Source organism: Phragmites australis, chromosome 6, assembly GCF_958298935.1.
Source record: "Phragmites australis chromosome 6, lpPhrAust1.1, whole genome shotgun sequence".
Lineage (NCBI taxonomy): Eukaryota > Viridiplantae > Streptophyta > Magnoliopsida > Poales > Poaceae > Phragmites > Phragmites australis.
In genome coordinates, this window is record NC_084926.1 from 13,969,682 (window position 1) to 13,996,733 (window position 27,052).

Consider the following 27,052-nt stretch of genomic DNA (forward strand, 5'->3'; position numbering starts at 1 on the left):
AAACAATAGTGGTACACACACTAACACGTCACGTTCTGAACTACCGCCTTCTTTGATTAGCGGTAACTGAATTTCGTCTGCCGCCTAATTTTTGTCCCTAATGCGGTGCTCGGGGTTTGTGTCGTTGTGTGTGCCTGTGTGATCGGTAATCACGCACTGGAATCCACTTTGCGTCGACTAATTACTTACTAATGACTGTAAGTATAACTTAAGCGTGAACAATGTGACCAGCTCAACTAATCTGTCTCTCAGTTTGTCATTTTCGTATGTGACAACAGTGGCGGATATCAGGGATGTAATCAGATCATATATGTACATAGAAAAAAATGACTGGATATTTAGATTGGTCTCCTAAGGGTCAAGTTGTCATACTTGTTGAGTTAGGAGTGTCACATGAGTTGTTATATAGGATGCTGAGAAACGAAAATTTAATCGGTACCCATCTTACAGTACCAAGGTGGCAGACCCTGTATTTACGAATAGTCTAATAACCAGTCAATTGTTAAATGGATCATGCATGTATTTACGAATTATATGTAGTGCACTGCTGCCGCGTTGGTTTTCTGATCCTCTGTACTTTGTCGATTTTTTTAGGAAGTACTTTGTCGAATTTGAATAAGAAATGAATATATATTCTCCCTAACCAAATAATTGAAGAGCTAAGAGAAGAAAACCTTGAGATTGAACATTTGCCGTCCACGTTAACCAAATTAATGGCTCTAACAAAATATAATAAACTGAGATTATATTTCAACACCCCGACGGCATCAAACCGGAAAACCGATGCAATGCTTATACGGTGCGAAAAATATTCTTGAGACGAAAATTTTCACCTGAATAAGTTAACTCTTCTATAAATGAAGCTATTTACTAATGCGTATCTACATGGAAAACGTGAATGCCATGCTCGCATGGAAGCCTTCCATTCTTCATATATATGTTGGGAATGGAGTATTAATTTGGTCTCCTCGGTTCGTTGTTTAATTATTCGTTCGGTTCTGACTCGATCTTAGATATTAGAGCAAGCGATCAAGATTCCCTAAGACTCCAACTTCTTTCATTAAGTTGACAATGTCATTCTGTGTGATGACTATATATACTAGTATTTCCTGCGATTTTGGAAGGGGAGGCATGCGATCGAGGTCATTATGCTGTAAAGAAAATATTACTTATGATGCAGCTAATAGTCTGCATGAGTTATTCGGTTAACTCAAAGTCTTGACCAGGAATTTCTTTTCGGTTTAATTTCACTATCCATCCAAGCGAGAAGAAATAAGTCAGTCTAGTCTGTCTGACCTGACGAAAACTTTTGATAGCCTTCCAGATAATGATGGAATATTTTCCTTGCAAAAAAAGAAAAGGAAGTTGCTAATTTTCAATCGAGTGAAAACAAATGTATGTTTCTGTCGGAGGGTGAACTCCTCAAGCAGGGATCGGAGGGACCCCTTCGAGATTTGGCCGGGGGATGATTCTGAATCTATTTTGCGGGTGAAATAAATGGTCGTAAATGCGAGGCAGATGGAGTGAAAGGATCGGATGCAGAAGTAGTAAATGCATAGGAGGTTTTTAGACAGGTTCGGACCGTACTGAGCGTAATACCATACTCCTGTGTGTATGCTATAAATGCTCTGATAATGTCTCTCAGAGATGTTGCTGGTTACAAGAATATTTGTCTAGCCTAGAGCTTCGGGCTCCTTGTTCTTCGGTGATCTGAGCTTCTATGCTTGTCTTTGCTGGTGTCTTCTAATTCGGCTTGTCTCTAACCTCCCCCTTCTCTCCGGGTAGCACGCCCTGCCTTAAATACCCACCGGGCGGTAGCGTGCCCAGAAAGGGAGGGCGCGAGTTTCGAAGCGCCATAAATGGAAAGCAACCATCATGGGCTGCTGCGCGAAGTGACGGTGAGGGTTGAAAACACGCCCTTGTCCTGTCTTGTTCGTCATCATATCGTTCTGCAGCGGGCGCCGCAGAGAGGGCCCACCGGGTAGCCACCGAGCAGCCCGGCGTGCCCGCTCGGTCTTGTACACCTGACATAGCAGAGCGGCAGGCGGGGCGCCTTGGACCTCGCGATGTTATCCCGAGGCGTGCCGGATGTCCCGCGATGGGACCTGTGCATTAAATGTCTCCACGCCTCCCTGCCAGGCTGTGGCAGTGACTAACAGCAAGCGTGGATGAGCAGTTGGAAGTGACAGGCCACGTGCCCTCTTAAATACGGCATCGGGTCTTTCACTGGTTGACACCTCACCATTAGAGCTCTGTGGGGGTCACCAGCGAAGGACTTCTGAGGCTGTCGGGGAACTGAGTGCTCGAGGGTCACTATTCACAGCCCCAAGCACTCTCTCCCGGACATGCCCTTTCTTGGTCCTCGGGAAACCGAGTGTCCGGGGGCCACTGTTCACGGCCCTGAGCACTCTCTCCCGGAACTGACTGTTCGGGTCCTCGGGGAACCGAGTGCTCGGGGGGCCACTGTTCACGGCCCCGAGTACTCTCTCACGGAACTAACTTCCCTTGGGTCCTCGGGGTACTCGGGTGCTCGGGGGCCACTGCTCGCAGCCCCGAACACCCCCTTCTCGGTACTTGGCTTTCCTGGTCGTCGGGGGACTAAAGTGCCCGAGGGCCACTGTTCACGGCCCCGAGCACTTTCTTCCCGACACTTGGTCTTCTCGGGCCATTGGGGAACTCGGGTACTCGGGGGACCACTGTTTATGGCCCCGAGTACCCTCTCCCGAGACTTAGTCTTCTCGGACCTCGTGGAGGTGACTCCGCGGAAGGACGCCACGTGGCAAGCTGCTGATCTAGTCTCGGGACTCGGGGACCCTTGGTTCCTATATCACCGACAGTTTCACTTGACAACAATAACTGTTGAATGAAGATCTAATGGTTGAAAAAAAACTAAGTGAACAATATTTTTCTATAATAAAGACATATATAATTTTCTGTATATGTAAAATAAAAATTCATAACTGAGTACAGATCAAAAGATAGACGTATGATCGAACCATCGAATAGATAATACATCGAGTGAAACAAAACTCTGATTTCAGTCGATTGAAACCTAGTAAATCCGAAAATGGTGGAATTAATACTTTTTCTAACTTCGTTAAAAAAATACTATTTTTCTGACGGGGCTGCATACTGCTGAAGGACTGGTTCCGATGGAGCAAGCAACCGTTCAAACCAAGCCGGCAAGTTGGAGCAGCACAGCACGTGCCGAGCGTAGAACCATGCACAAAATTTCCACTGCCTCCACTAAAAGCCACGGAGATAACTGAAAAAGAGGTGCAAGAATCTAGCAAAGAAGTCTCGTCGAGTCTCACCAAATAACTTCTCATATTTCTTATATGCTAGGATCTATATGGTATATGTATTAGGAATTAGTGGCAAATCGTATATTTATTCTTTTACGTACCATTACCAAATGGATCAACCAGTGTAAACTCAAATCGAAGTAGAAGGCGCAATATAATTAGGATTGCTTACTTCACTGCCCGATAATATGCAGCACGCTACGCTCATGCATTCGCGTAGCTCCATTCTCGTACGAGGGTGTCAGAACGTGTACACACACACATCGTGCGACACACTGACCGTATGCGTTCGCTTTCAGACGCTGCTGTGCCGTATGCTACCTGTTAGAACGGTGCTCTGTCTCGACTGGCCCCTCGGTTGACCGCAGCTTATCCCGTGACCACACCTCCTCCACTCCACTTGCTCAGCTTCGTTTCACAACTCACGAGCATTCTTTTTTTTTTTTGTCACTATGAGTAAATAATAATTAGTTATTTACCATCATGTTTCATATGCAGAAACTCAAAATAATCTATATATCATTTTCAATAATAAATAATATTTTCTTAAAATGACAATCGAGCCTCTCATAAGTCGACACTCAGAAGACCAAGCCACTCGCAGCCGTCCTGCTCTATATAAACACTCCCTTCCTTCGCTCGCTGCTTATCGCTCACTTCACATCCCATCCTAGCTAGCCAGCAAGAAAACTCCCTCGGCCTCTTTAGCTTCCAAGTTGATCCAGCTCTCCGGGTCCGGGCTCGATCAGGGCAGGCGACGGTGACCCGCTCCGTCGATCGATGGCGTCGTCGATGGTCTGCTTGAGCTCCAAGGACAAGGAGACGCCGCCTCCGCACAGGTAAACGGCTTACCAGCCTTGCGTACGTACGTAGTAGCTTCCATTCGATCTCACGTCGCGTTGATTTGATGAGACTTTGCTGTGCGTGCGTAGGGCGTGGTGGACGGGGGAGACGGTGGCGGTGGTGACGGGCGCGAACCGCGGGATCGGGCACGCGCTGGCGGCGCGGCTCGCGGAGCAGGGCCTGTCCGTGGTGCTCACGGCGCGGGACGAGACGCGCGGGGAGGCCGCGGCGGCTGCGCTCAGGGCGAGGGGACTCCGTGGCGCCGTGCGGTTCCGCCGGCTCGACGTCGCTGACCCGGCCTCCGTCGCCGCGTTCGCGTCGTGGGTGCGCGACGAGCTCGGCGGCCTCGACATCCTGGTGAGTTGTCGATCTCGCCCTCGTCGCCAGCGACGTGGCCGCGCGCCGCGCGCCGCCGTTTCTCTACGGTTTCCTCGGGTTCCGTTGCGCGCATCTCCGCTTCGCTCGCCTCTTGATACGCTTGCGGTTTCCATCTTTCGGGACGTGCGCATCATGAGCTGTTTAGCTTCGCCTTACAAGGGTTTGCCTTTGAAGATCACCTCATGTCTGACCAAAGTATGACAAGTTCTGGCTACCACCACCACCATCACCACTCACCACTCTTACCTGAGGGGTTGTCAGGTGTAATTTTTTTTTAAGCCTGATAAAAATTGATTTTAGAAGATAGGATCGTAATATGAATCGACAATGATATATTATTATTATATCAGTGGTAGAGTTAATTTTTTATTTTCAGTAAGTTCTAGGTAATTTTTCCGTAAAAAAAAAAGAGTTGAGGTAATCTCTCTGGCTATCTAGTGCTTGGTCTATCCATCCGTTGGCCTTTTCTCTTGCATTCGGAGGGCAACTGTAGCTTCTAAAGTATCATTCTAACACGACACACTTTTGAATTCAAACTTCTGAAAGCCAGTCACATTAGTCGGAGTATGCTTAATTGTAATGTAGGTATTTCATAGGAACTCCAGCGGGAATATATATGAAAAATTCTCGTGTTCCAAATAGAACCTGAATAGGAGTAAATTGGAGAAGCGGAAGTATAGGATCAGTCAGTCAGATGTGTGTACAGCTGGAGTAGAAGTCAGCCATGGAAGATGCCTCATGCTTATACATACGGGAGTTACTAATTTTTAATGGAGTGAAAATAAGGATATATTTCATTTGACAACAACAATGGTTAGATGAAGATCTAATGACCAACAAAAAAAATTGATTCACAAACGAACAGTATTTTTCTATAGTAGAGATATATACAATTTTCTGTACATGTCAGACAAAATATCCTTGACTGAGTACAGATAAAAAGACAAACGCACGATCGGACGGATAGATAATGTGTCGAGTGAAACAAAACTCTGATTTCAGTCTATTGAAACGTAGTAAATCTGTATACATACCTGCATGTCTGGTTAGGATTTGGTTCAAAAAGTAGTTTAAGAACCTCATGGTACACGATAGGTTTAAAAAGCAGCACAACTGCACAAGCGAACAAAGGTAATGGTCCAGTGCAGGTCCAGATTAAAATTTTTGAAACGCGCAGGGTTTTCATTTCACGTGAGGCTAATGAACTGTTCCCATTAGCCCGTAGAAGGTCGCCCACCATGACGATGGAACAGTGCAGCACAAAATATTGCAAGTGCCGGCAGTTGGCAGTTGCTACAATAATACGCAATGCAAAATCCAATCCATCACTCCCTACAATAATCCAAAGCATTATTGTAGATGGTGTAGGTTTATATTGTATCTTACCGCTGGCGTCAGAAAACATAAAGGGAGAGTGCCTTTTCTAGTTAATCCTGCAGATATACATATAAATTAGTTTTGCACTGGGCTGTTGGCCAGCTCTGATTGAATGGTTATTATGCATGATCAGACAAAGCTTCATTCAGAAGAATGGTTAGTAAAAAGTATAGTCAGTTGGACCATGAAAAATTAGGGCCGCATGTTGGCTGTTGCTGTCACAAGGTTGATAGGAGTGTTGCGTATTGCATTGTATCAGAATCATGATGAACACATCAACTTGGTGCAACTGATCTACGCTATGGATGCCCAAATATGCCGTCCAGATTGCCTGCATATCTGACACCCTGTGATTCTGAAACTGAGTTACGTTTGCTGTGCCCGTGCAGGTGAACAACGCTGGGGTATCATTCAACGAGATCGACACCAATTCAGTGGAGCACGCCGAGACAGTCCTCAGGACCAACTTCTACGGGGCCAAGATGCTCACCGAGGCTCTCCTGCCGCTTTTCCGGCGATCGCCTACGACCAGCCGGATCCTGAACATCAGCTCCCAGCTTGGCCTTCTGAACGTAAGTGATCAAACGATTCGTACCATTTTTGACCAGTTCTGGACTCCTTTTTGTCACATTGCAAAAGGGCAATGCACATTAGAGCATTTTTACCAAGGATGTACCAAGAATTATAACTAGGGACCTACCAAATTTTAGTACCTAGATATCAAATTTCGATGCCTCTGAAAGTACAATCTAATTGTACCTCCCAAAGACCGTAAAAACACCCAACATATTAACAACAGTTAAGTTCAGGTTACGTTAGACTGCATGACTAACAAGATTGGAATCAAATCTACACCTTACCCTTTCTGATGCTTGCAGTTGCATGTCAGGTCAGCTGAAACCATGCACCTGCAGATTAATGGGCGCACATGCCATTGCTGACTTAAACCTAGTTTATTTCCTTCTGGATCAAATCAAGCCATCGTGGTTTGAATAAACAACACTTTGATTAAGGAGAAAGTAGCCTGACCATGAGCTCATCTTGTTCAGAGACTGTGGACTTTGAAGTTTTAACGCCCTGTGCCCGTGTTCTAGAGACAAGGCCGGCCATATTTAATTGTCTTGTCACGGTAGATGCATGATATCAGCAGTGCCTTCACTAGCACCACCCACTGTTCAGTGTCCACACCGTGCAGGAACTGTTCAAATCCATGTGAACGATCCAAACTCCCGACTGCCCACTACGTGCATGAACGGTGAAACGAAGAGACGTCGTCCATCTAGTGCCATTGAGATGTCGGTTTCAGACGAAGTCCTGTCGACTGATCTTTTCATGAAGCAGTTGAGAGTGCACGAGGCTTGATCCTAGGACGAACGACTGATATGCAAAATCCAACATCCGCTTCTCATTCTGCGCTCGTGTTTGGTTGCTTGTATAAGAGCATTCTAACTCTGTTTACGTCTATACAGATAACTAAATAATTATCTTTTCAGAGTTACTGCATCTCAGCTTCTACTTGTACAGGAGATAATCAAACACACCCCTGATCGACCTTTGATTCTTTTCCGTTGCAGAAGGTGAGGGACCCGTCGCTGCGGAGCATGCTGCTGGAGGAGCCCGCGCTGACCGAGGGCAGGATCGAGCGGATGGTGTCGCGGTTCCGGGCGGAGGTGGAGGACGGGACGTGGCGCGGCCGCGGGTGGCCCGAGGTGTGGACGGACTACGCGGTGTCAAAGCTGGCGCTCAACGCCTACTCCCGGCTCCTGGCGGCGCGGCTCGAGGGCCACGGGGTGAGCGTCAACTGCTTCTGCCCCGGGTTCACGCGGACGGACATGACGCGGGGCTTCGGCCGCCGCACCGCCGAGGAGGCCGGCCGCGTCGCGGCCGAGCTCGCTCTGCTGCAACCCCGCGAGCTGCCCACCGGCAAGTTCTTCAAGTGGCGCACGCCGCAGCTCTACTCCAAGCTGTGACACGCATGCGACAGCGGTGGCCGCTAGCTAGCTGAGCTGAGTGGTACGTTCGAGTGCATGCGCAAAGTGCATTACTGTGTGTAGGCTGAGGTGCATCTGATTTGAGCTGCACTTCCTGAATTTGGCTTGTCGACGTTCCATAAGATAGTATGCTTGCAAGTTACAGCTATCGATTAAAACTGCGTGTACGGAAAGCTCACACGTTGTGGCCTACTAGTAATGAAGATAGCGCTAAAAGCCCGAAGTGATATAAAAACAACCAATAAAACAGTTAATTTTTTTTAAAAAAAATCGACAACACCTTCCTATAATTAGAGGTATAACTAACCACTCATCATATATAGCTATATATAATATCACACTAGCATAAATGAACATCTTAACAAGAATATGCCTCGATCATACATACAACAGGGTTAAAAAAACCGACGGTAACCGAGCAAAAATCGCGATAACCGGCCATCTCGATCTGGCTCAGTTTCAGAAACCAAACAGTAACTGAATTTGAATTCAAAAAATTCGAAAAATAAAAAAATAAAAAAATCTTAAAAAACTAGACACAATTCTAAGATCTTCTGTGAAAAAAAAATTAAAAATAATATCTTTTGCATCATATTCTATAGGGAGGAAGTTTGAAAAAAATTGAAGCGTGCGGCTCAGTTATTAACTCATGTTAAGAAAAAGTTTAACATGCAAACACATATTTTTATTGTGTAGAACGTATCTTAAGAGGATCTTTAAAATTAATTTCACTTTATTTAGAGTTTTATTAATTTCTCTATGATTTTTACAAAGTTCACAATCATAAAGTGAATATGTTAAGAAACAGCACTGTAATTAACTTTTTCATATCTACTATTATTTTTCCTACGTAAACCATAGTATAAATAAACTAATAAAAGTGGTTTCACTATTTTTTGACGTGTGATGGGTCAGTTATGAATTAATCTAGTCGCAACACATTTACACAATCCTGCTTGTTACAATAACTAATTCATGAGTTCATGTATTTTTAAAAGACATAGGATCATATAAGAAGACTAATAAAATTAGTTTCATGATTTTTGGATTAGCAAAGAGTAAACTATGCATTTAACTTGGTTTAAAAATATATTTTCTCACAGAAAATTTTCAACTTTTTTATAAGTATAAATACTTTTATCATGTAGATCATGTTACAAGGAAACAAACAAAAAAAATTTCACTTCATTTGAAGCTCAGATGAATTAGTTATTGATTTTACAAGATTTAGATAAATTTTTGAGTTTTTTGTTGAACTTCACTGAAAATCGAGAAAACCGCTCGATAAATTGAGAAAACCGAGCGATTACCGATAAAATCGAGCGGTTACCGACAATGCGAAAAATTCCAGAAAACCGCTCGATAAATCGCAAAAACCGCTCAGTAACTGGTCTAATTGGACCGGTTAGCGAGCGGCTAAAATCGCGGTTTTTTTCCCAAATTTCAAAATTTTCCAAATGAATTTTGTCCGATTTTTTTTTGAAATTTCGACCGGTTACCACAGTAACCGCGACTTTTCGATTACCGCCGGAGCTCGGTACTGAGTTCCAGTCGGTAAGCTGAACCTTGCATACAAGCCACAACAGATTAAACATACATCATAAGACTAAGAATCGTCCATTGACAATACAACAAGTCTAAACAAAAGATAGAGCTGATCGTGTAAATACCGTGCAGCTATACATCTCGCATGCTCGTCATCACCTCAAATTGTATCTAAAAATATATCAAGGGTGATATTTGAAAATCTCAGCAAGTGAATTACTTTAACAAGCTATTTAGTTATAGCTGATTAAACAATAATATTTAATGAACAAAATTAGAAACTAAACAGGTTATCAATATCTGAAAATATGATTAAGCTTGACAAAATGACAACCACAACCACATACTATCATCAGCTAGTTATGATTCACCATATCATTATCCTTCAAAACAGTATTAAAGACCTCCTTACAATATAAGAATGATATTGAAGTAATTAAAGTACAAACATTCGTATGAATGCATATGTATTCATATGCATGCCCTTCCTCACCCTTACCCCTCCACGAGCAACGTAAGAGTGTGCATCGTACATCTCGATAGGCAACGTACGGTGATGTACCGGTGCGATTACGGTCATAAGATGGCGACCAAAAACTTCTAATAAAAAGTGATATGCTCATGATATGCTTCATGCATAACTAACAACATAATTTACGAGATATTCATAATACTTCCAGAATCGCATACTATGAAGAATGAACAAACGTAAAGCGACAAGTCTCGCTTCCTGCACTTCAAAACTCAATAATCAAGTAAATTTTGGAAAGAGTAAATATTAAGACAACAAACTTATGCATAATCAAAAGACATAATATTTAATATAGGCATATATGTCATGTTTTGCATACGAAGAATATAAACAATTATAAGACAGGAGACCTAACCGACTTCCTTTACCTCTTAATCTAGGGAAATCATCCCATTTTCAAAAGGCAGAAAGTAAGCAACGCATTCACATTTCATTTAATAAACTAATTAGTAAGTGCACCAATTAAAAATATGAAGGTAATCAAATAACAAGTTAAAGCATAGCCACCTGCTACATTCACTTTGCTTTCACCGATGATGAAGATAGGCACTAGTTGCGTCCTGAAGTGACACCACCTGAATAAGTCGATGAATTTGCACCAAAACGTCATGATAACAAAATCAAACAGAGGCATGCTCCTACATTCAGGAACCTCACATACAAGGCGATAGTGAAAATGACGGAGAAACTTCTACTGCTTGACTAGAGGTCAAGGGGCAAGATCCTCCTCTAGATAGGCCGAGGTCCGAAGAATCGAAAAACAAACACCACGCGAACTAACTTTTGACGGATGACATCATCGTTTTATCAATTACTCCTAAACCACGCATCCAAAATGAACAAGACTAGCACCATTGGAAAGATAACAACCAGACCTACAACCTTTATTTTAAGCTTATGGTCGCATTCAACACTGATTAAACCTCAAACTTCATAATTACAATGTTTCATGCTAGGCAGATCATCGAACACTAAATCGACGATGAAATATCTGTTCCTAACTATACATAAGCATCTAACAACTAATTAGAAGTCACCTTTGAGACAAGGAACTTGAATCGATGATAGATTCAATGATTTCCCGTGAAAACCCCTCCTCTTTCCCTCTTCTTCTCTCTTTTATCCCCTTCTCCCATTCCTTTCTTCTTTCCCTTTCTCTTCTTCTTTTCTTAGCCCTCTCTGTATCCCCCCTTCTCGTCCCCTGCACCCATCGACAGGCGGTTAGGCGGCGCAGAAGGGGTGACGATGATGTAGTAGGGCAACGCTGTGTAGTCGGGACAACAATGACGCGCTGGAGGCGGCATCGGCAGGGTGGTGCTGTAGCAAGCATGCCCTTGAGGAGTTTGTAGCAATTACTTTATGGCATGTACGTGATTTTGGTGATTAATGACAATATAGTCAATAAGACTAACACATTTGTCAAGTATATGCTTTAGTAGGTCTCATGGATGTAATACATAAAGAAACCATCGAAGTTGGGATAAAGTTTGATTGAATTAGAGAAGACTCAAAGAAATTGTTCTCACCGGATAGTTCGGTGCAGAGGAGTTTACACTCACCGAAGTATTTTGTCTAGAGGCTGTTGAACTCACTGGATGGTCCGTTGATAAAGCTTTGGCAACGCGGGAGTATTCTGTCAGTGGAGTTCAGTGAAGTTGCACTCACCGAAAGGTCCGGTGATGCCCCAATGAACACACTAGAGTATTTCTGATAGAGAGTGAGGATCACCTCACTGAATGGTCCCGTACTCAATGTGCAGTACACACCAAAGTATTTTAGAAAAGGAGAGTTGAAGATCAACACACTGGAAGATCTAATGCTTCGAGTTGAACACGCCATAGTATTTCTTGCAGAGAAGAAGAGAAGTGGATCGGTTGGCTCAGGACGACTCACCGGATAGTTCGGTGATGGAGTTACAATTACATTAGAATCTCCGGTGTTCACAGTGGTTCTGAGTGAGGTTCTAACGACTAGTTTATGAGGTTGTATACACCGGATGTTCTAGTGCTTATATCACTGTCAACGTTGGAACGTATGATGTTCACAGTAAAGTTAAGTCATTGGAGCAACTGCTAGTTGGCGGGTTTCAGGCTATAAATACCCACCCACTCGACCATTTGAAGGTGCAGGAGTACATAAAAGCTCATATACATTTGAGAAGACATATAAGCCTTCAAAATGCTTAAAGTGATCATCCAAGATAATTAAGCACAAAATTAGAGAGTGATTAGTGCTAATAGGCCTAGAGCATGAAAAAATCGACAATTTTCGGTCCTACCGGTCACCTTCGGTTTTGTGTTACTGGCCAAAATTGACCAAAATTATTCAAATTTGGCCAAAATTTGATCGAAATAGGACCAAAATTTTCTGAAATTTGATCGAAATCGTTTTACTAGTGCCCTTAGATGTTTTTAACAATCAAATTTTTTTCCCCATGGCTTAAAGAGAGTTATTGCTTGGTGTTGTTGCCTAAAGAATAGATCAATCAATGATCCTAGAGTGTATCAAGTGGTATGTTGGTACCTTGAAATCTTGGTGACTCGCTGACACATTATGCCTTGGTGGCTCAAGCTTATTGATCATCTGACTTGGTGTAGAGCGGCAGCAAGAAACTTGTACGTGGACACGGAGATCCTTGCCTTAGTGGCTCAAGCTTTGAAGTGAATATGACAATAAATGACCGGAAGAGAGGCTAGTGGTGAGGGCTTGCCTTGGTGGCCTGGTGATCCATCTAGCTTGAGGCCTTGTCTTGGTGGCTCAAGAGCCGTGAGTAGAAGAATCTTGACAATATGGAGCATATTATTGGTAGAGCTCCAATGTAAACTAGGGGTAACATTAATGTTATCGATATCACGAGATAAAATCTCTTGTGTCGAGTTTACTCTCTCTACGTTTTCGCACTTATATACTTACAATTTACTTTTCTAAGTAGGTTGTAAACTTTTTGAACGATAGAGTAGACACATTAGATAAACCTAAAACATATTTAGATATAAATTGATATAAGTTTATCTTGTAAAGTTTTAGAGTCATTTAGGTTTTTAAGTCTCCTAATTCACCTCGCTCTTAGAACGTAATCGATCCCTACAGGCGCGACAGGGGGATAGCTGACGGGGCGACACCACCAGTGGCAGCTAGGGTTTGGAGTCAGGGGCGCTTGAGCCAAGTCAAGATCAGGGTGGTGACCGCTTTCATTGGGTTTTATCTTTTATTTTCCTTTTTTTTCTTTTCAACCAACTGTCTAGAATTATCGGGCTCACTACGGCTTCATCGAGTGCTCAAACGGGACGTTAGATAGTAAAACAGAATTGTTTCGATGAGATCTACGCATCCGCGGTCTCCGATAGTCCATCCGAGTAATGGTTCAAAAGTCAAAATTCACACTCCTTGAGGGTCATGCGATCAGCAAATGAATTTTCTCATTTTCAGATATTACTCTCTACTATATAAAACACGAGTTGATTCCCGTAGCAGCTCTTTTTTAATCTTCCCCCATCTAATAAAACATCTAAAATTTAAATAATTTATTTAGTTTTGCCATCAATCCTCGTCCTCCAGCCTCGTTACCGGCTACAAATATGAGACCGATTTTACTAATGAAAATAAATAAAAAAATTAGAAGGGGAATTAATAGATAATCTCTATTTTTTTTTCAGATCCCATCTGAAATCAAACCACAATATTACTACTGATATATTCGTTCAACGGCACTCTCATGACGCATCTATATCTCCATACCTTAAACTTGATATTATCGTATCTAATATTTATATTTTTTAATACACCGGCGCTTAGCAAGTTACAATTAAAGAGATGGTTTACTTAGTGATTTGTGCAACCCTGTAATTTACACAGACTGACACGTACAGAGGGAGACAAAACATTCGAATTCACAGGGATACCGGTCCTTTTTTTTCCGAGATCAGGGATACCGGCCTGCTGTACTTGTTAAGGCCTTGCACGGGAACAGCCCTCAGTGCTACCGCAAGCAGGCCACCTGTTGATGCTCCTGCGGGTCTTGGGCCGATGACGCACAAGGAGACGAAATGCGATGCCCATGCCAATTGGACTTCACAGCTAGAGTTTTTTTATTTTTTTATTTTTTCGATTAAAAAATTAAATAAATAGACTCCTGATGAAATAAATGGTAAAACTAGACGTCTACCTTCTCAGTGAATGGTAAAAGCCTTTTAAGGGGCGGTAGGCTTATAGCCCTCTGAAGCGGGGTAAGAGCAGGACATGGACAGTAATTCGCGATGAACAGTGCTGTAAAATTCAATTTCTCCTCTTATCTTCTCTATTCAAAACAATGATGTTATGTTGCTTCAAAAATTCTAAAATTTTTTGTACGTGTTCCATAATTCATGTGAAACCCATTTTAATTGAATTTACCAAAAATTCCTGTGTATAATTTAAACTAAAATTCTCCAAAAAAAGCTACTTTTATAACTTCTAGCAATTGTTAGAGCTCAAATAAATTTTTAAAAATCTGGTAAAATTCACTAATATTCTTCTTATGTGACGAGATAATTTCTAAAATTATTTTTAGTAGTAGGTTTATATATGTTTTCATTCAAATTAAGTTAAAAGAAGAATATCACATGAAATTATAAAAATACATATAAATGGTGCATTAGAAAGGAATCCACTTTTTTACCATATAATATAGGGCTGAAAACAATTTTAGAAATTATCAAATCATCCAAGAAGAATATTAGTGAATTTTACCAGATTTTTAAAAATTTATTTGAGCTCTAACAATTGCTAGAAGTTATAAAAGTAGCCTTTTTTGGAGAATTTTAGTTTAAATTTTACATAGGATTTTTTGGTGAATTAAATTAAAATGGGTTGCACATGAATTATGAAACACGTACAAATTTTTTTAGAATTTTTGGAGTAACAGAACATCATTGTTTTGAATAGAGAAGATAAGAGGGAAAATTGAATTTCACAGCACTGTTCATCACGAATTACTGAGAGGACTATAAGCCTACCCGCCCCTGAAAAAGTGATAAGAGGTTTTGGGAATGCTTACCAGAGGTGGTAAGACCCTTACCGTGCTTACCAGAGGTGGTAAGACCCTTACCGTCCACTGAGAGGGTGGTAGGTGTTTAGTTTTGTAATTTGTTTAGTCTATTTATTTAATTTTTTAATCGAAAAAATATAAAAATAAAAAAAGCTCTTCAAAGCTATGGGTCAACACGGCCCGGTGCTAGGCCAACCCACGGGTAAATGTGGGCCGGCGGTCCATGACAAAGTGCAAAACTGGACTCTGCGCTTCTTCTCTTTTCCCCATCGCCCCACGCCCTCTCGGCCTCTCCCAGTCCAATCGGCGGCAGCGGCCCTAGCTCCGTCCACGTCGGAGAAAGATCAGGGGGAGGCGCCGCGGTGGAACTCACACTCACCGGCGAACGGCGGCGCCGACCAATGCGACGGCCCAAGAAACCGCTCTGAAGTCGGCTCGCACGGATAGTCCCACAGAGGCGAGGTGGGACCGCGGGCGAGCCGCGATGGAGCGTCAGATCAGGCGAAAGCGTCGATCGGACGGTCGACACGTGCCCGGGCGAAGGAAACGAGAGCTACAAGACCCCCTGCCTGCTGCGTGCGAAGGAAGCTGCATGCGCATAGCGCAACCGCTTTTGCTTCGCTTCTGAGAGCAGCAGAGCAAAAGGTGAGAAGAGATCGGCTTCCCATTTCTCTCCCTTCCCTTCCTCTCTTCTTTGGTTTCTCCACGGCCGCCTACTCCCCCCCCCCCCCCCCTAAAAAAAAACCCCCCAAAGGCCCGTAAGATTCTTCGATCGCATCCTGCCCTTTCCGAATGATCTCCGTTCGTTGCTGCTGCTGCTGTTGTTGGTGGTGGTGCTGATGCTTAGTGCTGCTCTTGCTGTTCTTCTCGGTGTTCTTTGTGCGCTGTGTTTTTGTCTCTCTCATTACAGAATCTCGACACACGTGGGGTTTTACTCTACTCCTCGATCGTGTCCTGTGTTCTTGCAGTTGCGTCCGTGCTTTTGTTGCGGCTATTTGCTTTTGGGTCGAGTTCGTGGTGGTTTTGTAGGAGAAGAAGTTGGCTAACGAGCACCGATAATCCGTGGTGATCTCTGTTCGCCTCTGTTTCTTCGATCTGACTTGCCCTTCTGCATCCTTTCACTGTTGCTGTTTCACGGGACCATCGTTTTTATCGTTTCTGCCGCTGTTGCATTCGAAGTTGGTGGCGGTTTTCTTGGAGGAGAGGCCAGCGATCACCGAGACGTACTACCATGGTGATCTCTTGCTTGTTTCTCTTCTCCGACATGACGTTCTTGATCTTAGTCCCCATCCTTCTCTTCATTTTGCTGCCTCGTCTTCTTGTTCCTGGTGCTACCAAGTACCAACGTCTGCATCGCAACTCGGCGAATATCTGCTCGCCTCTCTTATCTTGATTTTTTCAATTTATTCCCCCCGTTTTGGTAGCTCCAGAAGTGGAAATTTCTGCATGTGAGTTCTTCTTGTGCTGATGCTAGATGCTACCATTGCGTGCACCGCAACTCGGTGATATCTTCTCGTCTCGCTTATTAACTTTATTTCCCGTTTTGCTACCAACGTGACGCGATCTGTTCGCTCTTGATGTAGAACTAATGTGCGGTGAAAGAACAGTGATCTCTGCATCTCTTGCTCTATTCGCGAAACTACTTTTTGATTCTTCTCGTTTCTGAGAGGTATCTATTCTTGATGCGGGTTATTTCCTCTTGATCGAGTGACTGGTTGTTACAAGATTGAATGGAGCCTCCTTGTACGAGATCATTTCTTTTAATCTTTTATACAAGCCCAGGACAGGGTACGGTGTCATCTTGTTGAGCCAGGATTTTCCCCCTGTTTAATTCTTCTTGCCTGATGGTTATGGGCACTGCAAGTTCAACAATCTGTGTTGTCTTTCTCCCTGAAACAAAAAATATAGTTCCTTTTTAGGGTTTAAGTTGGTTCCTTCCTGTATGTTATTTTACTTATTTTCTGCTCGTTTTCAATTTCGTGCTCATAGTACATTGGTTGGGTCATTTCAAACTTTTGTTTGGTGAACTCTCAATAATTCTTGCAAATTACAGGACCATTGGGCCAAGGGAATGACAAGTTCAGCTTTGAACTTTGCAGTAGTGGCATATATCTATATATTTATTCTTTGTAGTGTAATTCTAGTTCTACACACAGTAACACATTTGTGCTAATTATATTTTGGCTCATGTTTAATCAAGCTTTCTGGGTAATTATGCGATCTGTATTGCAATTTCAACATATTTAGTTTGTTTCTTCGGTATTGTTGATAAAGTATTTCTATGATATTGTATTCACACTAGAAGTTTCAGGAAAGCAATTCCTGCTATGGGTGCGTCCAACAGCTGTCCTGGTCTTGTTACATCAAAGGTTACCGATGGAGGAGAAAATGTCAGAATTAAGTATGCATCATCATCTATGCAGGGTTGGTGTAAGAAAATGGAGGATGCTGTGAGTAATTAATCTACTGTCCCTTCTTAAAATATTGGGATAATAGTTCTACAAAAGTCTATGATTTGACTTGCTAGTAATTTGGGTGAAATACTGACCCTAATTCTTACCCTTCTTATTCTGTAGCATGCAGTTGTCCCAGATCTAGATCGTACGACATCTTTCTTTGGTGTTTATGATGGCCATGGAGGTAAATCTTGATTGACATCTTATAACAGTTTTGCAAACATGTCGGCTATTAGCATAACTGATCATTGAGTTATAGATGGTGTGCATGTGTTAGTTAAATTGTCTTCATGCATGCATTGAGCATTTAACTATTTATGTTGTAATTTTGTTTTTGAGCTGCTGATATTTTAGTCAATCATGATGCACAATTATGTAATGATGCTACAGTTTCAACATCCAGAATCAGCTTAACTCATTCAATTTGTGGGGAGTTCCCACAGGGATAACATGATTATATTGTTACGATAAAAGTTGATGATCGGTCTTTTTCTGCTGTTACGGAAATAGAGAAAAATACTAAATTTCAAAAGAATAAAAACATCCAGCCCGCAATTAGGTGGAGTCCGATTATGAACTAGATTTGGTCCATTGCTTAGATATTTATTTATTTCGACTTCCATTGTTAAGGGACTTTGGATCTATCTCGAAAAAAAAAGAGTTTCTCAATTAAGTTGAACCCAATTATGAATGCTTATATTTAGTATATTGCTTGAGATATTTAGGCTTCCACGATTAAGCGATTTCGCACATATCTCTGAAAAAAGGGTGTTGAATTAAACAAAAGGAGAGTTGTTACACATGTTTAACAAATACAATTAAATTTGCAACCATATGGAGTTGTATATCAAACAAAATTGTATTCCGGATGAGCTGGCAGTTCAGTTAGTGATGGGGAAAAATCAGAAACTGTAGGGACCAAAATTTCATGAAAGGGTTGGAAACAAAGAGTCCTTATAATAATGACGAGGATAATCACAATACCCTTTCTTTTATAGATGTTTATATTAGCAATATGTTGATCGTCCAATATATACTTTGTCTCCTATGATTCCTATTGAAGGGATATTTAATATATAAGCTTCTGGGCACAGTAGTACTATTGATCCCCCTGTATTTCAATATGTAGCATTTACGACAGTAGTTATATAAGATGGCCATACTGAGTTGTTTATTTCTGTTTCAGGGGCTGAAGTAGCATTGTTATGTGTGAGACAATTTCATATTGAGCTTCGTAGCCATCCAAACTATCACAACAATCTGAATAATGCAATTCGGAGTGTGTTTTTCAGGTTATTCTGTAGATAACAAATCTTGTTATCCAAATATTCGGTTACATTTGTTCTGTCCATTTTCTACAGTGGGAGTTAAAATGACCAATATTATCTTCATCTTGCCCATAGTTACACTTTTTTGCATGTACAAATGTGAAAATACGAAATATGTAACTGGTTTTCCTGTTTACTTGTTGCAGAATGGATGAGTTGTTGCAACAATCAAATGAATGGAGGGAATTAGTTAATCTTAGTGATAATAGCAATTGGATACAGTTTATCACTAACCGTTGGCCCTTCAGAAAGGTAAAATTTCAACTCCTGAATGTTCTCTAAGCATACAACTGTTGAAGAAGTTAATCAAAGCTCTATCTCTTGGATATTGTGCATATTATTATCTGTAAAAGGAACTGGAAGGATGGGTGTGATATGGAGGATATATTGTTCTTTCTCGAGATGTGCTTTGGAGTTGGAAGAGATATATTTGAAACCTAGCTTCAATTAGATGTTATATATTGAGTACCTGGTTCACTGAGTTGGAGGACAAATGTTTCTTAGGTTCTCGTTGCACCTTGGTTGTTATCCTACTGCCCAAATTGAGGTATCACCTGAGATGCCACTTTTCGTTTTTGAACTCATCATTTCTTTTATATTGTCTGCTTCTTTTATCATAGGGCACATAGAAAACGATTTTTTACCCTGGAGGTGTTTCAAACCTATTTCATGCTATTCCTTTCTTTATACGATTTTATAATTGCCTGTCATGTACATCAGTTTATATTTTCCTTTCTCAGGAAACTCCTTATGTAGCACCACAACACACAGGAAGCACAGCATGCGTAGCTGTTGCTAGAGGCAACCGGATCACTGTCGGAAATGTTGGAAATTCTCGTTGTGTACTCTCAAGGAATGGTCAGGTGTATGATTAGTTTCCTGTCAAGTGTCTGGCTGAACCTAATAGGCACGCTCTTTCATTTTCATAAAAAATGCAATTAATGCGATGCCTAAAAGTTATGCTTGTTTACATTGTATCAAAAGGCAATTGAATTATCCACTGATCACAAACCAAATCATCGGGATGAAAGACGGAGAATTCAAAGAGCAGGAGGACGAGTACTAAGGGATAAGCATGTTATATTAGAAGTAGGAGGAGAAGGAGGACAAATAGCGAAAAAGTTCGGGATCAGTCTGATCGAAGGAGTGTTAGCCACCTCCAGAGTGATTGGTATAATCTTATGTGATTTCTTTTTCGTCAGTTGTATGTAATCTATCGCAATGCAATTAATCTTTTCGTTTACTTACAATTCAGGTGATTTCGCATTCAAGCAGAACAAGAATTTACCTCCTGCAGAACAAATGGTGATATGTAATCCAGACCTTCGCTCTGTAAGTGTTGTAAGTGTAACTACTTAGTTTTTAGCGAAGTATTAGTTTGTTTCCCTGGGTGTGGTCTGATGGAAAATTACCTTTTCTTTGCTAGATGGAGATAGCCGATGATATTGAGCTTCTTGTCATAGCAAGTGAAGGTATCTGGTAAGTCAGCGGAAAAAAAGAAAGGGGTAGTTTGTTAATTTCCCCCTAGGTCAAAAAAATTAATGCAGAACATATCAACTCAACATGACAGTTAGTAGCTTGTATGATTGTTTCTTCCAAGACAGTAGCGTTTATCCAGAGGAATCTGTACATTTTCGTTCATTTACTTGTATGCAGCTTGGACTGGTTTCTTCCGAGGCCAATCTACTTCACTGCCATTCGTAATTTTTTTTTATGATTTCTCGTGTAGGAATAATTTAAGCTGGTTACTTGTAATGACCCTGGAGAGGTCGAAGTTAGCACAAAAAGGAATGTCTGCTAGCTAACTCTTCTTAATATAATTGAATTTCATGACTTGTTATGTGCTTGGCGTGGCTAGTTGAAGATGGCCGGTCAAATATTTGATTTATTCTGTAGGAGTTTGCTGCAAGAAACCTGAGTCCCAACATTTCAGAATCTATCGAACTTAGACGTAGCTGGTACACCGATAGGAAATGTGTTAAGTTGTAGAATAGAATAGGCTTGTGCCATAGTTTTTTGCTCAAATGCGTTAATGCCAATAGTAAAGATTAGAGGTTTTGGCACCTCCCAAGTTACAATTTGGGTACCTCTCCAAGGACCGTAAAAACGCAAAAAGATTAAACTCAACTTTACCATAATGCTATATAGCCCATGGAATCCCAGACAGCAGTACCCATTGGTATATTTGATTTTATTTCTCTCTCCATTTGTTTTCTTTTCGGCAGGGAATGTATGACAAGTCAGGATGTGGTTGATTTTGTACACGAGGAGTTAGCATCCGTGAGTCCCCGTCCCCCCCCCCCCCCCCCCCCCCAACATAAATTTCTACCGTATCAAGAAACTTTCATGGGGCACATGTAACATTCACTACTGAACATATGCCCTTTACCTGGGATCTGGGGTTGGCCTAGTATTTGTCCTTTAACATTAGAAATTATATCATCTTTTGAATCTATATTCATTGCTGGTAGAGTTGTTCTCCTGATGGAAATTGTTGTTTACACATATGCTGTGTGTGTGATCAACGCAGGGGGAGACCGATCTGCGCGTCATTTGCGAGAGGCTTGTCGACCGCGGCCTGCCATCGGGCATCAACACAACTGCCATACTGGTTCAGTTCAAGGACGGCACCGGCGCTCCTTCCCCAACCGGGTCCGACGACGACGAGGGCGAGGGCAGCAGAGGCCGGGACGTTGATCCTGAAGCCAGCGAAGAGCAGGGCGTCCTGCATGATGATACTATAAGAAGAGCACTTGATTTCGTGAGAAGCAAGCAGGTAGTAGAAGGCGGGAAATCATCTTAGTGCACAGAGTTTTGGGTCAAGAGAAGAAAAGCTCCTGGGATTTTGCAGGTTTTGCTACAGTGACGGTTTCCATTTTCCTCTTCGTGGAAGACAGTGTTGATGTGACGCCACTGCGTGCTTAGGATAATAACATTTTTACTACTTTTGCTCTTAGTCTAGTAATGCTGTCAGTGTCTGGGTACGTTCCAGAGGAGTTTCTGCTTGCAGTCCTACTGAATTCTGATACAGAATCTTGAAGGTGCTTAATCGAGTTACCAGCACACTCTATAATTGCTCACAGCCTTCAGACTTTCGCTGTGTTAACTATCCAGTATTGTAGTAGTCGCTATGATCTGATACGCTGGTGCTTCTGATTTCGTGTGATCCATAGCCAGAACTAGTTAGTTTCACGACGCGGATCACGATGAAGCGAGTGATTCTCTCCCGGCAACGGATGCCGTGGATTCCTTCAACTTCGGCCTTCTTGCTCGTCGTCCTCCACCCTCCAGAATCGGGCGCGGCGCATCCCCGGCGGCGCCATGCACATGGATCCCCGGAGCTTCGAGTTTCCTCTTCATCCTCTGCCAGTCGTCCGGCGCGCAAGGTAGTTTCACAGGAAGATGTGCAGTGCGTCGCCATGCTAAGGCAGTTTTAATACGACCGTGTTTGGTAGAGCTTTGTCTCTTTAGATCTGATGTTTGTAGTTGAATATAAAGTGATTTTAGTGTATATTTTTAATTTAAAATATAAACAAGATGAGTCACCAAAACGTGGAAACTCAGTTTCAACTCCACGATTTTCTAAAGCTATAGATACATTACTCAAAAAAATACTTAAAGCTAGAGCTTAAAAAAAAACCTATATACCGCGCCACAACTGCCGCTGGGGGTTTAAGTGGCCCGTGACTTGTTTTGGCCCATTAGTGAAGCATCCCGGCTTGGCCTGTGATTTCCTTGATTCGAGGCCAACTACGAAGCCCAGTCCACCTTCTGAGACCGAGAGCCACAGCCCACATGTCCGCTGTGTTGCCTTTTCTTTTGGTTAGTGTTTCTCGTATTCTCTAATTTTTTCTTTACTTATTTTTCCTTTCTTCTTCATATGCTTCCTTATTGTGTAGATTATTTTTTCATTCTTCCGTTCATAAATGTTTAGCGTTTGATCTATTTCCCATTTTTTAACGTTTGAAACTTTTCAACCAATGGATACTTTTGCATGGAACTTCCTGTTGAAACTTTTTATCTTCATTATTGGAATTTTCCATCTTCATTGTTGGAATATTTTGTTTCCATAGGTGGAATCGTTGAACAATTGATACTTCTACTGAAACTTTCCATCATTACATTATTGTTGAAACACTGGATCTTCACTCTTGGAACTTTCTATAATTATTGTTGGAACATTTTATTTACTTAGGTGGAACCTTGGAACAATGTATTTACATCGAGCTTTCCATGATTATTGTTGGGACTTTTTTTATCTTCACTGCTAGAACTTTACAAGTTTACATGTTCCTTGTCGGAACTTTATGTTTCCACGGGTAGTGCCGTGGAACAATTGATCCTTCTAAGTGAAATTTTCCATCTTCATTGTTGGAATCTTTTGTTTCCATAGGTGGAATCGTGGAACAATTGATCCTTCTACGTGGAACTTTCCATTATTACATTACTGTTGGAACATTGGATCTTCACTCTTGAAACTTTCTATTCTTATTGTTGGAACATTTAATTTACTTAGGTGGAACCTTGGAACATTGTATTTACATCGAGCTTCCCATCATTATTGTTGGGACCTTTTTTTATCTTTACTACTACTTCCTCCGTTGAGAAAATGGTAGACATATTTTTTTTAAAAAGTCAAATTTTATGTACTTTGACTAACATTTAATCAAATTATAAGAATATTTAGTATATAAAATTATATAAGTAGATTTACAATTCAAAATGATCTCACACTATATAGGTTTGTAGCTATAAATGATATATTTTGTAAGAAAACCTTAGTCAGAATTCAACTTTGAAGATCAAGTCCAAAAGAAATGTGCCTACTATATCTTAATGGAGTAGAACTTTACATGTTAGTTGTCGTAGCATTTTGTTTCCTTGGGTGGTACATGGAACAATTGATCCTTCTAAGTGGAACTTTCCATCCTTATTATTGGAACTTTTGTAATGAATGTTTAACTGATATTGTTCATATGGTAATCTTGCAAATGGTTAAATAGAGATGAATTGATATGAGATGAAACGCTTGCAAGTGCTTGGTTTCTTAGGGACTGTTTTTCTCGAACAGGCTTTTTATTTATTTCTGTTTTCTCAAGCCCTCATCAAAAGCTTCTTACCAAGCGGGCTTTTGCTCTTTTCCACTTCTCCTCGGCTCGCTTATTTTCTTGGTTCGTTACTGGAGAGTTTTTTATTTTTCCTATTAAATATTTAAATAAATAGATTATTGATGGCAAGATTTGCAGAAATAAACTATTTATTTAAATATTTAATGAAAAAAATATAAAAATAAAAAAACTCGCTACTGGAAGCATGAAACAAATCACGGAACGCCTCCTCCGCTCGCGTCACGCGGGCCCCACGACGGCTGTCAATCAGCGAGGCTCATCGACACCGTACGCGTGGACTCCAGGGTGGCCATCGGGCGGACGAGACGCGCCAGGGCGAAGGAAACGGGAGCTACAAGTACAAGAGCCTCGCTGCATGCACTCGCGCTTTGCACCGCCACTTTTTGCTTCGCTTCTGAAGCGCGGCAGCGCGAAAAGGTGAGAAGAGATCACCCTCCCACACTTCTTCTTTGGGTTCCTCTGCCTCAAAAAAAAAAACTCCCGTAAGATTTCTTTCTTCGGTCGCTGCATCTTGCGTGTTTTGAAGCTTCTCCGTTTGCTGTTTTTGGTGGTGGCGGCGGCGAAGCACTGAAGCCGCCTTTTGTTCTTCTTCTTCTCGGTGTTCTTGGTGATGCTAAAAAGTTTCTCGCGCCATTCTCGAATCTCTCCGCCGTACGCTGAGTTCTTGCTGCGGCTGCGCATATCCGTACCTGCGTTTGTTGCTTCGATTTGGTTTCTCGAGTTGGTGTTGGTTTTCGTTGCAGTAGAAGCGGACGAGCACCCGAGAACCCATGGTGATGATCTCTATTCGCGTCTCTTGTTCGATTTAGCACAGGGTTCAAAAAATGTGACAGTTATCGAGCGGTTATGGTAGTTACCTAGTTTACGGTCCACACCGATTTTATAATACGAATTGTTTTCGAATTTAAATTTAAAAAATTCAAAAAACAAAAAATCCTAAAAAATACTAGAGATAGTTTTAAGACCTTGTGTGAAAACAAATCCAAAAATAATGTCATCATATTCTATAGGGAAGAAGTTTGAAAAAAACAAAAAAGTTGAAGCATGCAACTCATTTATTAACTCATGTTAATAAAAAAACTTAACATGTAAACACATATTTTTCTTGTGTAGGGCATATATTAAGAGGATCTTTAAAATTGGTTTCACTCCATTTAGAGTTTTATTAATTTCTTTATGATTTTGACAAAGTTTACAAGCATAAAATGAATATGTTAAGAGACATCACTGTAAATAATCTTTTCATATCTATCATTATTTTTCCTACATAAATAATAGTATAAGTAACTAATACAAGTGGTTTCACTAATTTTGGAGGTGTGATGAGTTAATTATGAATTAATCTAGTTGTAGCATATTTACACAATAACTATTTCATGAGTTCATATATTTTTAAAAGATATAAGATCATGTAAGAATGCTAACAAAATTGGTTTAATAATTTTTGGATTAGCAAAAAGTTAACTATGCATTTAACTAGATTTAATAAATACATTTTCTCATATAAAATATTAAACTTTTTATGAGTATAAATACTTTTATCATGTAGATAATGTTACAAGAAAACCAACAAAATTTGTTTCATTTGATTTAAAGCTCAGATGAATTAGTTATTGATTTTATAAGAATGAGCTATTTTTTAGTTTTTTTGGTTGAATTTCACTAAAATTCGAGAAAACCATTCGATAAATCGTGAAAACCGAACGGTTACTGAGAAATTACATTCAATACGGAAAACCAGTCGATAAATCGGTGAATTCGCTCGGTTATCAGTGCGATTCGACCGGTTATCGAATGTCGATTCGGTCGATATTTTCTCCGATTTTCAAATTTTATCGAGTGAATTTTGAACGAATTCTCACCAAATTTTGAGCGGTTTTTATGATAACCGTGAATTTTCGGTTGTCGCCGGGGACAGGTTTTCAAGGTACAAACGATATTGTAAACCTTGATCTAGCCTTGCTGATCCTGTGCGTCCTTTCGTTGCTCGTTGTTTTCTGATCTTTTGATGGAACCATCTGCCGTCTATATTTGCTTCGAAAGGTGGCGGTGTTTTTCTTGGAGGAGAGGCTAAACGATAATGGAGACGTATTACCATGGTGCATGATCTCTCTGTTTGCCTCTCTTCTCCAACATGATGTTCTTAGTCTTAGTTGTCATTTTTTTTTCTCTATCGATTCCTCTTCGTAGTGATCCTGATGCTCGTCGTTTTCTGCTCGCCTCTCTTAGCTTGCCTGTTCATTTAATGGTTTCCCCCTTCGTTTTGGTGCGTTCCAGAAGTGGCAATTTCTGCATGTGGGCGTTTTCTTCTTTCACGACGCGCGAGCGGATTTGTAGATTCCTTTTGCAGTGTTCTTGCTGAGTTGCTGAGATTTGGTGGTGGTTTCATTGGATTAGAGGCGGAAGAGCACCGGAAATCCCAAGGTGATCTCTGTTCGCCTCTCCCTCTCCCTCTCCTGCCGTTCTTGAATCTCTCCGTCGTACGCTGTGTTCTTGCTGCGGTTGCATATATCCACGCGTTTGTTGCTGCGATTTGGCTCTGAAGCCGGTGGTGGTTTCGTTGCGGTAGAGGCGCGCGGACGAGCACCCGAGATCCCATGGTGACCACTTTTCGCCCCTCGTTCCATCTCCCGTAGCTGCTCCTGTGCGTCCTTTCTTTGATCGTTGCTTTCTGATCTTTTGATGGAGCCATCAGCCGTTTTGTTGTCGCTTTGGAAGTTGATGGTACAGTTCTTGGAGGAGAGGCCAAAAGATCATGGAGACGTGCTACCGTGGTGCATGATCTCTCTTCTCCGATATGATGGTCTTAGACCATGGGCAGGGTTTCTCTTTATCTAGATTCTCGTTATGAAAGGATTTTCGTTATCTTCAGCGCTTCAACGATTTTTCTTCACGATTTTCGTCGCGAATGGATTTTTAAGGTCATTTCTTTCAGAACATGATTCTCTTTTCTTTCCCTTCATGATTTTCCTTAAAGAAAAACTATTGAAGATGAGAAAAAATAAAGAGAATAAAAACGAAAAAGAAAATTGAGGATAAGACGAAATAAAGAGAATATTGTTAGAGGTACCCTTAATCTTTTTCTATCGATTCCTCTGCTTCTTGTTCCTGATGTTACCAGTGGGCGCATCGCATGTCGCCA

The 27,052-nt window shown here is 41.4% G+C and overlaps 2 protein-coding genes across 4 annotated transcripts; both read left to right on the forward strand.

Moving 5' to 3' along the window:
• The first annotated feature begins 3,967 nt into the window (after nucleotides 1-3,967).
• LOC133920481 ((+)-neomenthol dehydrogenase-like) lies at nucleotides 3,968-8,056 on the forward strand. Its single transcript, XM_062365098.1, has 4 exons — nucleotides 3,968-4,144; nucleotides 4,238-4,505; nucleotides 6,293-6,475; nucleotides 7,478-8,056. The coding sequence occupies exons 1-4, from the start codon at nucleotides 4,086-4,088 to the stop codon at nucleotides 7,871-7,873; spliced, it is 906 nt and encodes a 301-aa protein (XP_062221082.1). The 5' UTR covers nucleotides 3,968-4,085; the 3' UTR covers nucleotides 7,874-8,056.
• A 7,395-nt stretch (nucleotides 8,057-15,451) lies between these two features.
• On the forward strand, nucleotides 15,452-21,879 carry LOC133921805 (probable protein phosphatase 2C 21). Of its 3 annotated transcripts, none has more exons than XM_062366839.1 (11): nucleotides 15,452-15,642; nucleotides 17,309-17,447; nucleotides 17,574-17,637; nucleotides 18,640-18,745; nucleotides 18,928-19,033; nucleotides 19,522-19,644; nucleotides 19,766-19,952; nucleotides 20,037-20,113; nucleotides 20,208-20,260; nucleotides 21,007-21,061; nucleotides 21,312-21,879. In XM_062366839.1, the coding sequence occupies exons 2-11, from the start codon at nucleotides 17,325-17,327 to the stop codon at nucleotides 21,582-21,584; spliced, it is 1,167 nt and encodes a 388-aa protein (XP_062222823.1). In that variant the 5' UTR covers nucleotides 15,452-15,642; nucleotides 17,309-17,324; the 3' UTR covers nucleotides 21,585-21,879. The 3 variants fall into 3 exon arrangements, with proteins under 3 accessions (XP_062222823.1, XP_062222824.1, XP_062222822.1); XM_062366840.1 differs by lacking the exon at nucleotides 15,452-15,642 and adding an exon at nucleotides 16,529-16,666; XM_062366838.1 differs by lacking the exon at nucleotides 15,452-15,642 and having other exon boundaries at nucleotides 16,529-17,447.
• The last annotated feature ends 5,173 nt before the right edge of the window (nucleotides 21,880-27,052 follow it).